The 16854-nt window shown below is 39.9% G+C and overlaps 2 protein-coding genes across 3 annotated transcripts; one reads left to right on the top strand and one right to left on the bottom strand.

Moving 5' to 3' along the window:
• Window positions 1-2343: 2343 nt before the first annotated feature.
• Window positions 2344-6616, top strand: wdr77 (WD repeat domain 77). The gene is made up of 10 exons (XM_040028686.1): window positions 2344-2747; window positions 2973-3158; window positions 3239-3380; window positions 3534-3583; window positions 3919-3989; window positions 4107-4164; window positions 4939-5010; window positions 5108-5216; window positions 5298-5366; window positions 5443-6616. The coding sequence occupies exons 1-10, from the start codon at window positions 2639-2641 to the stop codon at window positions 5588-5590; spliced, it is 1014 nt and encodes a 337-aa protein (XP_039884620.1). The 5' UTR covers window positions 2344-2638; the 3' UTR covers window positions 5591-6616.
• Window positions 6617-6864: 248 nt separating this feature from the next.
• LOC120731595 (proline-rich protein 36) lies at window positions 6865-16137 on the bottom strand. Of its 2 annotated transcripts, none has more exons than XM_040028684.1 (5): window positions 15902-16137; window positions 13968-14056; window positions 11603-11693; window positions 8741-11033; window positions 6865-8641 (listed from the first exon to the last, which is right to left on the bottom strand). In XM_040028684.1, exons 1-5 carry the CDS (start codon window positions 15978-15980, stop codon window positions 8557-8559), a joined length of 2637 nt encoding a protein of 878 aa, XP_039884618.1. In that variant the 5' UTR covers window positions 15981-16137; the 3' UTR covers window positions 6865-8556. The 2 variants fall into 2 exon arrangements, with proteins under 2 accessions (XP_039884618.1, XP_039884619.1); XM_040028685.1 differs by lacking the exon at window positions 15902-16137 and adding an exon at window positions 12776-13840 and having other exon boundaries at window positions 13968-13992.
• Window positions 16138-16854: the final 717 nt, after the last annotated feature.

Raw genomic sequence — 16854 nt, 5'->3', positions numbered from 1 at the left:
CATTTTGCCACATTCAGTCAAGAAAAACAATGGTAAATGGATTGGTTCTTATATAGCGCTTTTCTACTCTACCTGAGCACTCAAGCTCTTTATACAACATTCCTCATTTACCTATTCATAATTTTTTTTCTATGCTTTCTTTCTTTCTTTCTTTCTTTCTTTCTTTCTTTCAATCATTCATTCATTTATTTATTTATTTATTTATTTATTTATTTATACTCCAATGGATGGATCGGATAAGAACTTGGAGTTAGAATCTGGCCGCGGATATTTGGCATGCAGACTGGAGCAGCCAGTTAAACCACTGAACCACAAACCTTCTGATTAGTAGATGACCGGCTCTACCTCCAATGGATATTACATCCATAATGTTATGTCATGGCTTTTTCTTCTTCGTTTACTTTTTTTTTTTTTTTTTTGCAGTATTTGCACATGAAGTTTAAAAATGCTTTAAAATATATCAACAATGTTTTCTTCCTCTTTTGGCTGCAACCAGTGGTCACCACAGTGAATCATCAGCCTCCACCTCACCCTATCCCTAGCGTTCTCTTTGACAACCAACCCTCTGAATGTCCTCCATCACTAAATCCATGAATGGCAGCTACATATTTAACATCTTTTGTCCAATATCTCCACCGTCCCCAGTGAGAACGTCCAAGCCTTCTCAGTCTTGCCTCTCTACCTTTCTCTCCAAACTGCTCAGCCTGAGCTGTCAGTTGTGGTCACTCCCAATAAAAGTCTTAGCATCTTCAGCTTTTCCACCTCTAGCTCAGCCTCCTGTTTGATAAGAGATGGCAAAAAACAATAGGATCTTGGAGGACATGGGAATTATGTGAAATAGCAGAAGGGGGTCTGATGTCCTCCCAATCCTGAAGACCTGAAAAAAAGGGGAAATATATGTAACATAACTTATACATCAAATTAAGTTCTGAATGTAGCTGGCCAAATAGTCAGGCCATAGTCACATATGACTTGTGGCACAAAATTTATCTTCTAAAGCCCCAGAAAAAAGGACAATATCAGATTTCTTGGGCAATAAGAGGGCACTGGGGAAACCTGTCACCCAGCTTGAAATCCTTTTATTGAAAGATTCACTAATATGAACATTGATCTTGTTGTGTGACAATGAAGTAGTTATTCTCAATTCTTCTACTGTGATATTTAGAAAGAGGAATCTCAACTATTGGATAGATTGTGGTAGACAGATACCCCTTCAAGATAAGTTTGTGGTCCTCTGTCTTTGCATCTCGTTCCATCATTAGGTGAATATTTTAATAGAATTGCTAATGATGAAATAGCTGTGTTACTAGACGATATTAGGATGGCAGACATTCACATCTTTTGATGGTTTAAATGTAATGTTTATACTTGCTTTATTTTTCAAAGAGCTAATAGTGCTACACTCATATTAACTGGAAAAAACAATGCTAATCCTGTAATAAATTATAAAACAGTAAATATGCTGTAAATAATAATAATAATAATAATAATAATAATAATAATAATAATAATAATAATACCTTAAGTTATTGTAGAAATTCCAAGTTTTACAGTGAACAATGAACCTATCAGCAGATACAATGCCATCTACAAAAGGCAGTGATCAGGTTTATTTTATCTTTATGATCAAAACCAGATGGTGTGATGAAAAGCTGAAGGTCTTTATAGCAGTTCAGTTAGCTTTGATGTTCCTGTTGACTCGGCACGAGCATTACAAAAGTGAAATAAACATCAAAATAGGCTATCTGCCGAATTGCGAATCTAGAAGTTCGTATCTGTAGCTAGCTGTATCAGCCTGGGAATGAAAAAATGTAATAAAAGAAAAGATTAACTCACGGACTGATTTGTCTGTAACTAACATACTAACTAACTGACATAGGAGTTCACATCAAAGTACAGGCTGGAATTATGTCTTATTTTTCGGAAGAAAGAAGCTACAACAAAAACTTGTTTCTGCCACAGGGAGAAAAAAGGCATCGGCATTATTTGCCATCCATAAGTTATAAATATGAGTTATCATCAAAAAAAATTCTAACACTGAAACGAATAAAAACTCAAACTAAATGAGCAAACGCACTTCGAAAATTAACTGAAACTAAACAGCGTTCAAAACAAAAAGTTAAAACGAAATAAATAAAAACATAAAAACATGATATGGAAATACAAAACTATAGTAACTCCAGGTGGCAGTGCTGCATTACGTTACAGCATTAAACCTTTGAAGAGGCCGCATAAGCCTAATAATACTGCAGAGGGCAGTAACACGTCTGGAACTGTGCATGCGGCCAAAAAGAAGAAGAGGAAGAGGAAGAAGAAGAAGAAGAAGAAGAAGAAGAAGAAGAAGAAGAAGAAGAAAAAGCTACACCAGACAGGAAGTGTTTGCTAATAGTCCCATGTGTTGCGCTTCTCCCGGTCATTCATTCGCGAAACGAAAAAATTACGGACTCGTTTTTCATGCATTCAGGCTTAATCGTGTTTTTAGGAACCGACTGTGTACTATTAATGATAGTAATAATATTTTCCAAATAAACAAAAGACAAAGCCTGCAGCATTTCTGCAGTAGCATTAGCTAGCTAACGCAGGAGTTGTGTTGTAGAAGTTTAGGAAATCTCATCAACATTTAAAGTGCGGTTTCTGGATGAATAGTTCCGTGGATACTAGCATGACCAAGGAAAACCGGTGGGACATACCCCCCAATGCTCCAGCGTGCATGGAGAGGCACCTGTGCGCGGCACAATACAGAGCAGGTAGGGAAAAGGAGCGCTAGCTGAAGGTTAACGTGTAAACACGTGGAGCCGCTAGTTGGTTATTATTAGTGTGTTTACATTTGTGCTAAACTGTTCAAGTCCTACGTTGGAAATGTTAAATAAATAACATTTTATGTTGAATACTAGTCAGAGTAATCTTAACTGGCAGGCGATGAATGAAAATATAGATATTTGAAGGGTTTTCTCGTTGGGTTTTCTCCACAGATGGCACCCTGCTACTTGGTGCCTCCAGCCTCTCTGGCAGAAGCTGGCAGGGATCTGTTTGGATCTACAGCGACCCTGACCAGGCCCCCAGTGAGGGATTCTGCAAAGCTGGTGTGCAGACTGAGGCTGGTGTCACAGATGTCAAATGGGTGTCAGAGAAGGGAATTATTGTTGCGTCAGATTCAGGTAATGAAATGTTTTTTATGGCAGATGAATCAAGCACACACTTGAGGCTTGTATGAAACTGGCCTCATTTTTCTGTGCAGGTGCCTTGGAGCTCTGGGAACTGGCAGAGGATGAATGTCTACTGGTTAATCGCTTTACCAAGCATGATCATGACCATATTGTCACTACAGTAAGCCCCGTGGTTGGAGCAACCGCTGCAGTCACTGGCAGCATGGACTGCAGGTTAGACTTGTTTTACACGAACATACATACACCATTCCACCTGTCACAACAGAGCAGAAGCAATGTTAAGTGCTTTTGTTTCAAACTTTGGCTTAATTAATTTTTGAGTTGCCCTTGTCATCCCTTAAAGTGCATCTTTGCTTATTATTACAGAATTAAAGTCTGGGATCTAAGTCAGGAAACGGTTGTCACTACCTACAATGGTAAGCATCATCTTAACAGTTCTTCATACAGAAATGCACAAAACTTATGAAAATGCTTTTTTCCCCTTAATGTGGAAAAATAAAAGTAAAGAATGTTTATTTTTGGTAGCATTCCTGTATGTATAGATTTTAGATTAATTAATTTACCAAGGGTTTTTTTCTATTGCTGACATTACCAGACTATCCCAGTGTCATATTCCTATTGACTCTTTGGAACGATTAATTGCTGAAGGAAAGTTTTATATTAAAATGGTTTTAAAAAGCCAAAAATGTCATAAATGTCATTGATGTGAAAAGTTTAACTCAACAGTTCTTGGTTTTTTTTCTTCCCCCAGTGCACACACAGCCAGTCACTTGTGTTGCCTGCAGTCCTACAGATGAGTCTCTGTTTCTCTCCTGTAGCCAAGTAAGATACTAATCAGCATGTTGTTTGCATTTTTGTCAGTGAGGTTTATTTTTTGGACCACAGAGCTGCATTCATTCAGATAAACTAAACTACTTCTTCTTCTCACCCCTTCTTTAGGACGGCCGTGTGTTGTTGTGGGACAGGAGGAAGCCCAACAAACCTGCATCAAGAATAGGTAAGCTACGTCACCAAGCTTTGATAACCACTTTTGCCAAACACTACTGCAAGAATAGTCGAGATTTGGAAGAGCTCCACAGGAAATGAAGTATGACAGAGAGTAAAATTTGTTCCAAAACAAACAGTTATGTTTACATATTTATGCCAGTACACACACTATGCAGCAGTCATTCACTCTGCAAATGTATCTGTGCTAAAATAGGAGTATGTACTAATACCTAACAGGTAGAGAATATTGCACCTGCAATGGAGTTGATTCCTCCAAATACGCAGCCATTACCAAAGTAATCAACCCAAATCCAGAGCCTTAACTTTTCCCCCACATTTGAAGACTTTATCTGTCCTCCGAATGATGGATTTTGACACCTCCAAACCCATAAAGATGTGATTTCAGGACCATTATAGTAGTTTTCAGGTTTGTCCAGGAGTGGCTGCATAGGCAGAAACCACCCTCACTAACTTTAGATCCAGATCCCATCATTTAGTACTATAAGCAGGCCTGAAATATGACAGAAACCTCTCAGTTCACAAAAGAGCTTTAAGGGTTACTTTCAAGGGGTAAAGAGTTATATAGAGTGCCTAATTACCTAATTAGCTACCTAGTGTTTGATTTTTGTCTGGATGATTAAAGAAGGAATTTGTCTTATTGTTCCTGGAATCTGTTTATAGACTCTCTTGGAAATATGTCAGTGTCTGTGCTGTACAGGATGTCCTGTGTAAGTAATGAGAGATGGCAAGCGCATTCTCAGTTTCTGTTTTTGTTTTGCCTCAGATGTAGAGTCACCTAGCTGCTCCCCTACTTCTCTAGCTTGGCACCCTCACCACAGAAGCACCATTGCTTTTGGTAAGACGCTGCACTTAGTCACATTTGATTAAAAGCTGAGTTTAATTGAGAAAAAGTTGATTTCCTTTTTTTCTTTTACATTCTCATCGTGTCTCAGGCGATGAGCTCGGCAGGGTGACTGTGAAAGATTTCCTGGGATCGGAGCCGTCTCAGGTGGAGAACGTTCACAGCCGCAGAGTTAATGGGCTGGCCTTCTCCACACACAGGTAAATGTAAAGTGTGTCACGATCTCACCTTTGGCTTTATTGCTCTTTTACAAAATTCTGACTTCTTCCTTTTCTTCCCAGCACACCCTTGCTAGCCTCTGTTAGTGATGACTGTAGCGTTGCTGTTATGGACTCTGAACTGCGAGAAATGTGAGTGCTTGTACTTCATGCTGAAACATTTAGTTTGTTGTATTATTAAAAACACTAATCACATATTTGTTTGTAGACTCAGAGACCGGCGGCACCAGGACTATGTCAAAGGTGTGAGCTGGCTTCACAATGGCTCCTCCACCCTCACAACAGTAGGCTGGGATCATCTTGTGCTTCACCATAAAGTGGGTCCAGCTGATGGCATTCCCAGTTCCTCTTCTTAGACCCATCAGTTGGAAATGCACTGAAGGAAAGCACTGTTTTCCCCTCACTACTCTCCCCTCATTCCTGAGGTGTGTCATTTTGCAGAAAAGAAAATCTATTGAAAGATCTCACTGTAATTTAGCCCCCGAAAACCACACAATATTGGGACTTCTGCTCTCCTAGTCATGGAGAGCATAAAATGGACCTAGTTACCTAGTGATGAGCGTTTCTGCTGTCACCATCTTGGTTGTAAAAAATGGACATGCTACAGAGGGGCAGGTCTGATTTAAAATGCTTAGTCATTGGCTAGTGACGCGATTGACACGTCGTTAGCCACTAAGTGAGCTATTGAAGGGTATAGGAGGAATTCTGTAGGAGAGTCTTTTTGCAACCGCAGCTTTCGCCCTTAGGTGGTCTTCACATCAAATGTAGGCTTATAGCACTTTGACTTCATTTGATTAATTTTTCTGACCAGATAGCTGCGTCCATAATTTTTATACTCTCTATGACTACTAATCACATCACAGCCTCACTATCCACTTCTTTCATACTGTATAGTTTGTCTTTGTGTAACTGCATCAAAGCAGCACATTTGTATTGCAGAATTTTACATTAAAGGTAACTTAATGTTATCGGTGGCATCATTTGGTGTGTTCTTTGTGTTTACTGAGATCAGATATGATAAATTGTTACTACTGTGAGGTAGTGGGAATAAGAGAAGTTTTCAAGGATACACAAAGTGCAGTCAATAAGTTCCTCTTCCCCGAAAAGCCATAAACCTCAACCCCCTCCTTCAAGGTCATGTCCTTATGCACCTCTGCACTGCTTCCAGCACTGCAGCTATTTTGGAGTTGATACTTGGAATTCCTGTTAGGCTTTTAACTTGGAAATTCATTTTGTGGAAAAGGACAATAGTAGAAGGAAACACAACTTGGTTGTAAGTGAAAGGTTTTTATTTGAAAATAATGCTTACCCTGTTAAACCTCAGGATGTTACAGTACAACTGTGCACTGACAGTGATGGTGCTTTACCCAGTAAATATAGGGGAAAAAAATCAGGACAAAAATGCTCCTGGGCATACTCTCGACCTCAGACCAACCACTCTTAAATCTTCCAGATCTAGAATGGTTCGCTTTGGCGCAGAAGACATTTCAACACATGGGGTGGGACTTCAGTGAAGCCATCTAAAAAAAAAAAAAAAAAAAAAAAAAAAAAAAAAAAATAGCAGAAGCGATGAAGGAAACCATCTTGAGTAGCATAGTAGCTAAATTTAAACTGAGTATGTTTCTTTTTGTTGTTGTTTTCTGCTTTTTATTGGTAGAACTTATTTTATTGGTGGAACTTTCTGATCACATCCCCTGTAAATATAAACCACTGTGTTGGTAAGGGTGTGGCTGACGCAGACCCCAGTCATTCACTAACAGTGTCAATGTGAGGTCTGATGTAGATAATAATGATCTATAACTTTTGGTACATTTAAGGCCTTTCATGGGGGTCTGTTAAATTACATGTGCTTTGATATGTTTTGGTTATTTGCGTCAACAACAAAAACACATAATTAAATCTGCTAAATTTCTTTGTTAGCAGAATCTTGGAATTATTTGGAATTAATTGCGTGATGCTACTTGGGACAATTCTTAGGAGGGAAAAAAAACTTACACCAGTTCTTCAGCTAGCTTATGTCTTACTTTAATACAAAAAAAATCTCTGTTTGCACACAAGCTCCTACATGATCTGGAGTTGGCACGCAGGTTCTTCATGGGGCCCTGACGATTCTTGTTTATATAAAATATTATGAGGTCATCATGTTGCCTAGCAGCCACCTGACAATGTGGCACAATGACACATTTGTAGCTTTTATGCACCTACAAGAGCCTTATAAAAGTATTGTATCATTTTAATTTCACAACAGTAACACATAATTTATATCCCAAAAACTAAGCATGACATATTACGATGATATCACACTATCTAGCAACCACCTAACAACAAACTAAAGCCACAAACTAAACAATACTGTAGCCTGGGAGTTTACCAGTATATTAAATCTGCACTTACATTCTGAGCCACAGCTAAAAGCTTTAATTACTAGGATGATGCAAATCACTGCAGTGTTTTTACATACAATTGAGTACACATGCAAGCCATGTGTACTCAGCTATTTGTTACATTTATTTATTTCCTAGTTAGAGTTGAATGTCTTAATTTGATGACTTTCTATATACAACTTTAACATGTACATATAACTACATCTTGCAATGTCCAAATGCGATTTTCATATTATACAAATTGATATCTCCATCAATAACAATGTATACGTAACTAGATTAACACTCTTTATTGTAGTGGTATAGAAAATCCAATACAAACCATAAAGGATTTTTTTGGGATAAATGTGAGAATCACACTAGACCCCTACTACTTTGCGCCATAAGACTTTCATAATCGAGATGTAACAGTGAAAGAACATTTCCCATTATTTGGCAGGTAATTACAGCATGAAATAATAACAGTTATGCTCCAAATTACTATATTTTACAATTAAAATTTCTCATTGTTTTATAAAAGACTTTTTAAAAACTTAACTTTTTTTATTTGAATATTAATGGAGTTTTCCTATACAATAACATTACCCAAAGCTATGGTTAAAAAGTCAACATATAGCAAAATATAGCTTAAGACTAAATAATTAGCAGCAACTACACAAATGTTTAAAACGTTCTTTCTGACTGTGACACAATGGAAAAGAAAACACCATTTGACAGTGACTGTGTCGTGTTCGTCTTTATGATTCGGCAGTCCTTTGTCAACAGGCATTCTTAACATATTTGCTACCCAATGTGTAAATAACCTGTGTGAAGCCTTCTTTTTCAGCTGTGGTACACACTGCTGCTGATAAAAGTGTAGTTTCACACACGTTGTGTCCCATAGTCTGTGTTGAAGGTCCCAACATGTCCAAGAATCGAAAGACCCTTAATAATCCCCGCTACTCATGATAAGTAATAGGATTTTTGGTTCCAGGCCGAACTGTGAAACTCATACCATGTTGATATTTAGACTTCGGCCCATTGCTGAAAAGAAGAACATTTTATGTATGAATATATTAGCCAACCAGTGAGTTTTGGCATCTTAAAAAGTCAATGTGTGACATTTGAGCATGACAGTCTTACCTGGTCAAAGCTTTTGTTGGCGAATTATCTGGATATTTTTTGTTCACTTTACGCTGCAGCTCCCTCATGTCCAGAGTTGCTGCTTTCTGGTGATATTTGGTAGTTGGTGATTTGAGCTGGTCATTGGACTCCCATTCATCAGAGGACGGCTCTACATCTTCCTTTTGGTGGGAAATTTTGGGGGCCATTTCCTCCAGCTTCTTTTTTAGGATGCACTGGAGATCAAAATGTCTTTGTTCCAGAGTGCGTGCTGGCTGAGTGGAGTCTGGCTTGGGTTTTGTCTGGACTTGTGTCTTTGGTTGGACATTAGGAGGTGGGTGGTTCAGAGGAGGAGGAGGTGGAATTGAAGCTGGAGGTGCTGTCTTCAGAGGAGGAGGTGGAACTGAAGCTGGAGGTGCTGTCTTCAGAGGAGGAGGTGGAATTGAAGCTGTAGGTGCTGTCTTCAGAGGAGGAGGTGGAACTGAAGAGGGAGGTGCTGTCTTCAGAGGAGGAGGTGGAATTGAAGCTGTAGGTGCTGTCTTCAGAGGAGGAGGTGGAACTGAAGAGGGAGGTGCTGTATTCAGAGAAGGAGGTGGAATTGAAGCTGGAGGTGCTGTCTTCAGAGGAGGAGGTGGAACTGAAGAGGGAGGACTTGCAGAGGGTTGTGTCTTATTCAAAGGATACTGAACTGAGGCAGGGGAAAGAGAGGTTACAGGTGGTGACGGTGCCTTTTTTGTGGGAGGGTCCGGTGGAATGATGGAAGGTGGCAGGTCCGTAATCTTGCTTAAATCATCAAACTCTGGTGGTGGAGGCAGTAATGGCATGCTGAACCCATCTTTATTGCCCTCAGGTTGTGGAGTCTGAGACAGTGAGCTGCTTTGATATGCATTTTTTCTCTCCTCTGCTTTTTTGCTAACAGCAGGGGTTTCTATGATCCTGTTGAGAGCTGGACTGGTAGATGGTGCCTGACCATTGACCAGGGCATGACTGCTTGAAGTTTCAGGAGCATCATTTGTTTGTGGACGGTCTACTGGACTGAAGGATTTTGGAGTCTCTGGTAATATTTTTTCTGTCAATTTTACAGCTGAAGAGCCAGAACTTGAAAGGTCACTTGAGTGAATACTTGGCTGCTCATTGTTCTTTCCACTGTTTTCCTGTGAAACAGAGTGCGTCGTTCTGTTTTTCTCTCTTTCTTTAGCTGCCTTTAGAAGAGCCAGCGGAGAAGCTGCATGCCCGTCTCGTGCTCCATGGGTTTCACTTCCTTTCAGGTTACGTAGTTTGTGATCCAATATCGGACTGTATTTCTGGTTTGGATTTTGATACCGTACAGGTTTGACTGGGGCTGGACTTTGGTACTCTCTAGGATTTTCTGCTTTTGGACTTTGGTTCTCTCCAAGTTTGTCCTTGCTTGTCTCTAAATTAATCTGAGTATTGTCAACTTCATCAAGCTGTAGAGACTTCTGAGGCGGTGGCTGTACTGGTTTGGTTATTTCTGGTTGCACTGAAATTGTCTCTGTTTTAGCCTTTGTCTTAGTCTCTGTCTTAGTCACTGTCTTTTGCTCAAATGGGGTAGATTCAGAAGGTTGGGCAACTTGTAAATTCTCCTCCAGCTCCTTTACAATGGGAACTGGTTTAGATAGTGTAGGCACTTTGGGAGCATTACCGTCCACCTTGACGAGAACAGGGCCAGAGCTGGAAGACCCGGAATCTTCCAGGAGTAACATGTGCATAGGTTTTTTGTCACGGTCTTCAAACACACTGAGAAATGAGGTCTTAGGAGCAGTGTTAACCTTTGCTGTGTTTTGGGGATTGAAAGTGGACAATGTGGGTGTCTGCACAGGGGGTGGTGGTGCAGGAGTCTGTGGGGGGGAGTCAGAGTTGGAGACTGAGGAAATTCTAATGGGCTTTGGAGGAGGTTTCTTCTGAGTCTTCTGTTGCCTTTCAGTAGGGGGCTGTGGGGCGGCAAATTTTGGATGCTCTGGAACTTGAGCTGATGGTGGACTAGAGATGGGTATGGATGATGGAGAGCCAGTAGAAGTGGTAGCTGGAGGCTTTGGTGGAGCCATTGGTGGTGGTTTTAGGAAGGATAAATCCTTTGGTTCTACCGAAGGAGGGTTTGGTGCGGGCATAGAAGGAGGCTGTATGGTTGCTAGGTCTAGAGTGTTTAAGTCACCCAGGAAGTCTGGTGGTGGTGGAATCCATTCACTTGGAGGTGGTGGAGGTGCTACAGAAGGAGGAGGAGGAACAAATATTTCCCCTTTATCAAGGTTAGGCACTGAAGTAATGGAGCCATTGGACAACGGATCCCAACCAACTGTGGATGAGAAGACAGGACAAATGAGAAAGGTTTTTGCAGAAACAGATATAGTATTCAAATATGCAATAAAAACTTGCTGCATAAATAAGAGACTAAAATTGAAATCCTTCTGTTTCATTTAAAGAGTGCAATTCATTTGTGCATATAATATGCAATAAAAAGAATATTATTAAAGAGGCAGAAAAGATTATAAAGAATAAGAAAATTCTTTATAAAGCTTTAAATTCAGCTTTCTTACATAAATTTAGAATTGTTAAAAAGGGAAACAAAAGAAGTAAATGGTTTCCACTTATTATTGAGAATGCTAACACTCCCATTATGTAAATATATTTGGCATCTGGTATGACCGTTTGGACATTTTCAGGGGGAGTTATTGAGCAATGCCCGAGCAAACATTAACCTGCCCTCCTTTTTTTCCTCTTTATTTTGATTGCTGTGATCCATCAACCGAGTCTGAGCAAAAGCCCCACAAGTTATGTGGACTTTTTAGGGTCTAATTAATGGGATTCTTGCCTTTTAGTCAAGTTAAACCTAAAGTACATATTGGAAGGTAGCTAGATGCTCACCTGAACCGTTGGTCTTTGGACCATTGACAGGGGGCAGGAGAGGGACTTTCGGCATTGGGACAGCAAAGCCTTGGAAACTCTCAGACAAGGACTGTGAGGGAAGAAAATTAAACACCATCAGACTTGATTTTTCAAACCCCTTAACACAAGAGACAAAGATCAACAGTAAAATTGAGATAAGGCTACATACTGTAGCCTGTATGTACAGAGATTTTTGTCTGGCAAGTATTTGGTCTTGAGGTGCACAAACCAGTTCTCAACTATATCAGCTCTCAGTGTTCCTTGAAAACAGGTTGGCCTGTCCAATGCTTGCAGCATTTTTAGCGTCAGCAGAACTGAAGTAGCTGCCAAAATCATTTCAATGTGCTGTTACGTGAAAATTCTATGATGGTGGTTTACGGTGCCTTATGTTCACAAAATTAAGTACTAAATATGTCAGACTGCTTTGCAGCAACTTAGGAACATGTATAACCTTTAGGCTTCTTCAACATAAAACAACTAGAGGTTTAAAAAAATAAAAGACGTTTGCATACTTGAGTGATGAGAAATATTTGGTGAATCAGAGGATACACCTATTATTCATCACATTGTCTAAGATGGGCCTGGCTGAGAAAACTGCGTGTTACTTAGATACATGGGTGTTTTATGTTGTAGGCAAGAGGGGCAAAATAGAGGAAGAGTTATGGAAAGTACGTTGCTGTTCTCTCTACGACACCAAATAAATAGAGACTGTGTTGACACAATACAAATCTAAGAAACTTGGAAAGTTATGTGTCCTTCAAATGGGCAGATATTCAGTCCAGGAATACATAACAGCTGTATCCTTTTGATCTTAGTCTGCTGCAGACCATTTGAGGAGGAAAGCAACAAGGAAATTTTTAACTGGACTCAATTTATGCCCTAAGAGCTCCCCTTATACCACGTTTCAGCCATGCTGATTGTATGCAGTAATGAATTAAATCAGCATCAATAGATAAGAATAAAAATCTTCAGTTTCAGGCAGCTGCCGTCCTAAAAGATATATCACACCTTGAATAACACCCTCTTTTGCTAATAATCCCAGTTGCGTAGCTATTTGGAAAGGTATGAAAACTGCCTCACGGAGCGAGGGCGTGCCATTAAAGACAGCGTATGATCCAGTTTGATTCGCCTTTTCTCCGCGCTATGACTCACGTTCATCTGTCGCAGCGCTCAGAGCTGTCCTGCCCATGTGCTGCAGGGTGTGCCGCATCCACATGCCACAGACACATTCACAGAACACTCCCAGAAAACACTGAGCTGAGGTGTGTGAACCAAGTGCTCAGATGAGCTTTGCATTTTTGTCTGCAACATGACAATGCAATGGGAGACGTGTGGTTAAGATGAATTGTTCCAAACTTCAAAACTTAACGAAATGTTTTAATAGAACAGTACTAAAAAAATATATTATAAGCAAAAGTGGTGCATCTTAAATAATTTGCAGGAAGTCTCATATAAAGGGCCCAAACTGGTCACTTTTATCTTTATCTAGACATATTCAATCAATAAGGTTATTGCATTTTTTAAAAACAAAATCTTGCCACGTCAGTTAGCTAGTAACTGGAAGGTAAAGTAGCAGTATCAAATGTGAAGTGAACCACAAGCTTTAAGTGCAAGACTAAATTGTAATTGACTTGCTCTAATGTCTTATGGCAACTTTGGCAGCTGTAGCTTTTGTGCGCAGTGTGATGTGACCTGCAGAAGATCATTGATCATGTTTTCTGCAAATTACCTGTTGTGACAGCATCGCTGTGAGATATGTCGTTTTTTATAGTCATATTTCATGTCATTCTAAAAAAAGAAATGAGCATTATCACTCCCACATGAGATACTGGAAGAAAATAAGTCGAGATCTCTCTGTGGAGACTTTTACTGTGCGGACCACGTCACACATCAGATTGCACGAGTAAATAAACTCTTTAAACACTAAACTGTCAGCTATCAGTTCATTTGCATCTGCAGGCGCAGGTTTTGAGACTGAATAAAATGGTGGAGCTGTTCACATGCAAATCTTATTCATTAAATTCCATTTTATGTAGTGTCAAATCACAACAGTTGCCCCAAAGGGCTTTACATTGTAAGGTAAAGACCCGACAATAATACAGGGAAAACCCCAGTAATCAGATGACCCCCTATTAGCAAGTAGTTGGTGTCAGTGGGAAGGAAAAACTCCCTTTTAACAGGAAGAAGCCTCTGGCAGGCTCTGAGAGAGGCAGTCATCTGTTGTGACCGGTTATGGTGAGGGTAGAGAGACAGGAGAAACGTAAAACATGTCATTTCAATTTCAGAAACTGGGTAATGAACGTAAAAATTGATGTGAACCACATGGTTTCACAGAGATACTCACAGCACCATGCTTCACTGTGGGTCTAGCTCGCACGCTCGCAGTCCCTGACTCAGGAGTTGCAGATGACCCCAGGACCAACTCTACATTGTCTGTGAAAAAGAAAAAAGTAGATCATTAATATCCAGCGGGCCTCTGGTAGCAAAGCAAGTTCAATTGAATTGATTCAGCTATTAAATTTCTAATCAAATCTCCATCATTAATCTGCCAGTCAAGGCCAAAACAATGAGGTTGTACACTTGCAGTGTGCAGGTAATGAGATACTGCGTGCATCCAAGTGTCCTCTAAGTAGTTGTCAGTCAGCCTAATAATCTGCTGTGTGGCCGTTGGTTGTTGACAACAAAATAGCTATGCACAACTGAGCCGATGATTGCAGTCTTTATTTAAAGTCCACCATTGTGTTTAAGGGAAAACAGTTATGGTGCCAACTGAAATCCATTGCACCACCTTCTGCTTGCTGTACAACACCACAATGTTTATCATATAGCCAAACGTTAATAGTTTATCTGTCGCAAAGCCTGGAAGAATGAATTCAAGGTTTATTCTTGGGAAAAAAACTCGCTTTAACTGTGTTCACTCTTTGAGAGGAGCTTCATAACATGCAGACAAATGTTGCTGCTTTTATGTTGCATAACCCTTTGTTCTTTAAACAAACAGTGCCACACAATGATCGTCCATTCTTAAGTCAAAGTGGTTAAGAGACCAGTCACATTTGTCTTTCATGTCAGTGGAAAAGCCTGGTTTTTCTGTATGTATCTAAGTCACGGGATGACACAAGACACTCAATGATGACTTAAAAGTGCACCGAGGAAGAGACCCAAAACATGACCATAGTCATTTTCAGATGTGGAAGACGAGCAATAACATTCCTGGGAAACTGATGATTTGAGAACGTAAACCTAGAAGTCACACCTTTGTTCCAGTATGACACTGACTGCTGAAAGACACTTGCCACTTGAAGATTCTTACTCTATGTGTTCATTTAGCTTTCTATTACAAAAGCAGACACAAGAAGCAGCGTGACAGAGGAGCCTGTCATAATAGACAAGGAAAGGGAACTGTTTTCCCACCTATTCCCAGTAGTCACAGGGTGTAGGTCCTCATAGCTTTTATGCACTTCTGTGTCATTTCAGAAAAATGTGGGAACTACAGAATGAATTGGCTGCGGTATTAAACCAGTCTAAGCAAATGATTCGTTTTTCCTATTGCGCCCCTTTCTGATTTAAATAGGCAAATGATCTCTCCTGTGTTGCAGCTTTGCATAGAAATTGTCCTCTCCTTTTCTGCTTTCACTAGTCAAATTCCACTAATGTCACTTAGAGCTTATCAGTAAACTGATATCAGTGTGTGAAAGTAATATTTTTATTATTAAGCTATTAACTTGTGTTTCCTTTTTTTAAGGCTTTAAACTGCATCACACACTCTTGCTCAGCAGATGGAGCTTGCCCAGCTGTTGTACTATGGAAATATGCTGTTATGCATTGTTGTGAATTTGTGAATTTGTTTGTGTCAGGTAAATAAAAGTAACAGATTTCTGTTTTCATCTATAACACCGTGGATTGTATGTCTAAGAGTAGCTGACTCATATGAAATACACCCAAGGTACACATTTAGCTATTCTAGATGAAAACTTCAGTTTTGTCTGAGAAATCTTAACTTGGATCAAAGTGAACACAGTCTGAAGAGGACCCAGACTCTTGGATTTAAAATATGGATTTACTTTTGTTAAAAACACCGAACAAAATTCATAGATGACACCTGCTGCTACTTGTTTAAAGCACCTGAAGGATTCACTCCTGTCAGCACGTCTAAAGTTTTGAGCTTGGTGGAAACATATGTGTCCTATTGCAACACCAAGTCCAAAGGTCGTGCTGCTCTTTGCTGTAGGCGTAGATACCTGCTCTTATAAACAGACCGCACTGTAAGACTCTACTCACCCATCTCCTGCATTTTGACATTGGTGTCGAATAGAGAATGATTCTTTCGACCCAGAAAATTCAGCGACCCCTTCTTCATTGTTATTGATTAGTTGATGCGTAGCTACGATTCTCGGCTTCAGCGGATCATTGGCGCATTCTCGCCGGCAGGTAAATCCGGGATAAACCGCAAACGTGCTGCTCTGAATGACGGCGTTTCTCCAGGTACACCTGACTCCAGTGATTTGGTGCAAACTTCTCGGACAGACAGAGAAAATGGAGCAAACCCCGCCCACTCGGCTTTCATTGTGCCTCCCTGTTTCTGACTGTACAGCAGCAGCAGGTGAGGCCCTCGGCTCTCCTTACATTCCAGCGCAAACCTCACCTGTGGAAAGAATCAGGTCCTTTAATCACAGGTTTGCTTACGTTAATGGCCTGTACTCTCACTGTTTGACGAGTCTGCCATCCGCATCCGAGCTTTAGCGCACTGGTCTACCTGTATCTCTAAATCTGGGACGAAGTGATCACATTAAAATGCTCAGGAACGCGGGTGAACTTTAATAGCATCTTAATCAAAAAAGACAACAAGGGTTTATTGCATGTAGGTCACTGCTATTATGGTCATAAATATAAACAAAGAGTAAAATAAAACAAAGCATTTGAACACGTCGAAACATTTTAGCATCCTATTTTTTATTTTTATTTTTTTTGCTTATGCTTAAAAATTTGATCCAAGAAATGTATAAACCTAATAATGAGATTGTAAAGTGTGCTTGATTAAATCATTCAAAATGAATTAAAAGCCACAACATTAAATAAACTGGTTCTCTGTAAGGATGTAGACTAATACTGAAAGGGCTCCTTCTATCTCCCGGTGATTTTACATTTAATAGAGTACATTTTGCTGATTGCACTTGTCACGGTTCTGGGTCAGTTTCGACCCAGTATTTTGAGTTTTAATTGATTAGTTTATT

The sequence above is a fragment of the Simochromis diagramma genome, unplaced genomic scaffold, assembly GCF_900408965.1.
Source record: "Simochromis diagramma unplaced genomic scaffold, fSimDia1.1 OVJJ01000483.1, whole genome shotgun sequence".
NCBI classification, from domain to species: domain Eukaryota; kingdom Metazoa; phylum Chordata; class Actinopteri; order Cichliformes; family Cichlidae; genus Simochromis; species Simochromis diagramma.
Note: the sequence above shows the minus strand (reverse complement) of the source record. Positions and strands in the feature narration are given on the sequence as shown.

Excerpts from the sequence above, each read along its gene's own strand:
- wdr77 (XM_040028686.1), top strand. The coding sequence starts at position 2,639 with ATGAATAGTTCCGTGGATACTAGCATGACCAAGGAAAACCGGTGGGAC. Across the intron at positions 3,990-4,106 it reads TGTTTCTCTCCTGTAGCCAA|GACGGCCGTGTGTTGTTGTG; the intron begins GTAAGATACTAA and ends CCCCTTCTTTAG. Across the intron at positions 5,367-5,442 it reads GACTCTGAACTGCGAGAAAT|ACTCAGAGACCGGCGGCACC; the intron begins GTGAGTGCTTGT and ends ATTTGTTTGTAG.
- LOC120731595 (XM_040028684.1), bottom strand. The coding sequence starts at position 15,980 with ATGAAGAAGGGGTCGCTGAATTTTCTGGGTCGAAAGAATCATTCTCTA. Across the intron at positions 14,057-15,901 it reads TGTCAAAATGCAGGAGATGG|ACAATGTAGAGTTGGTCCTG; the intron begins GTGAGTAGAGTC and ends TCTTTTTCACAG. Across the intron at positions 11,694-13,967 it reads CCACAGTGAAGCATGGTGCT|TCCTTGTCTGAGAGTTTCCA; the intron begins GTGAGTATCTCT and ends CTTCCCTCACAG.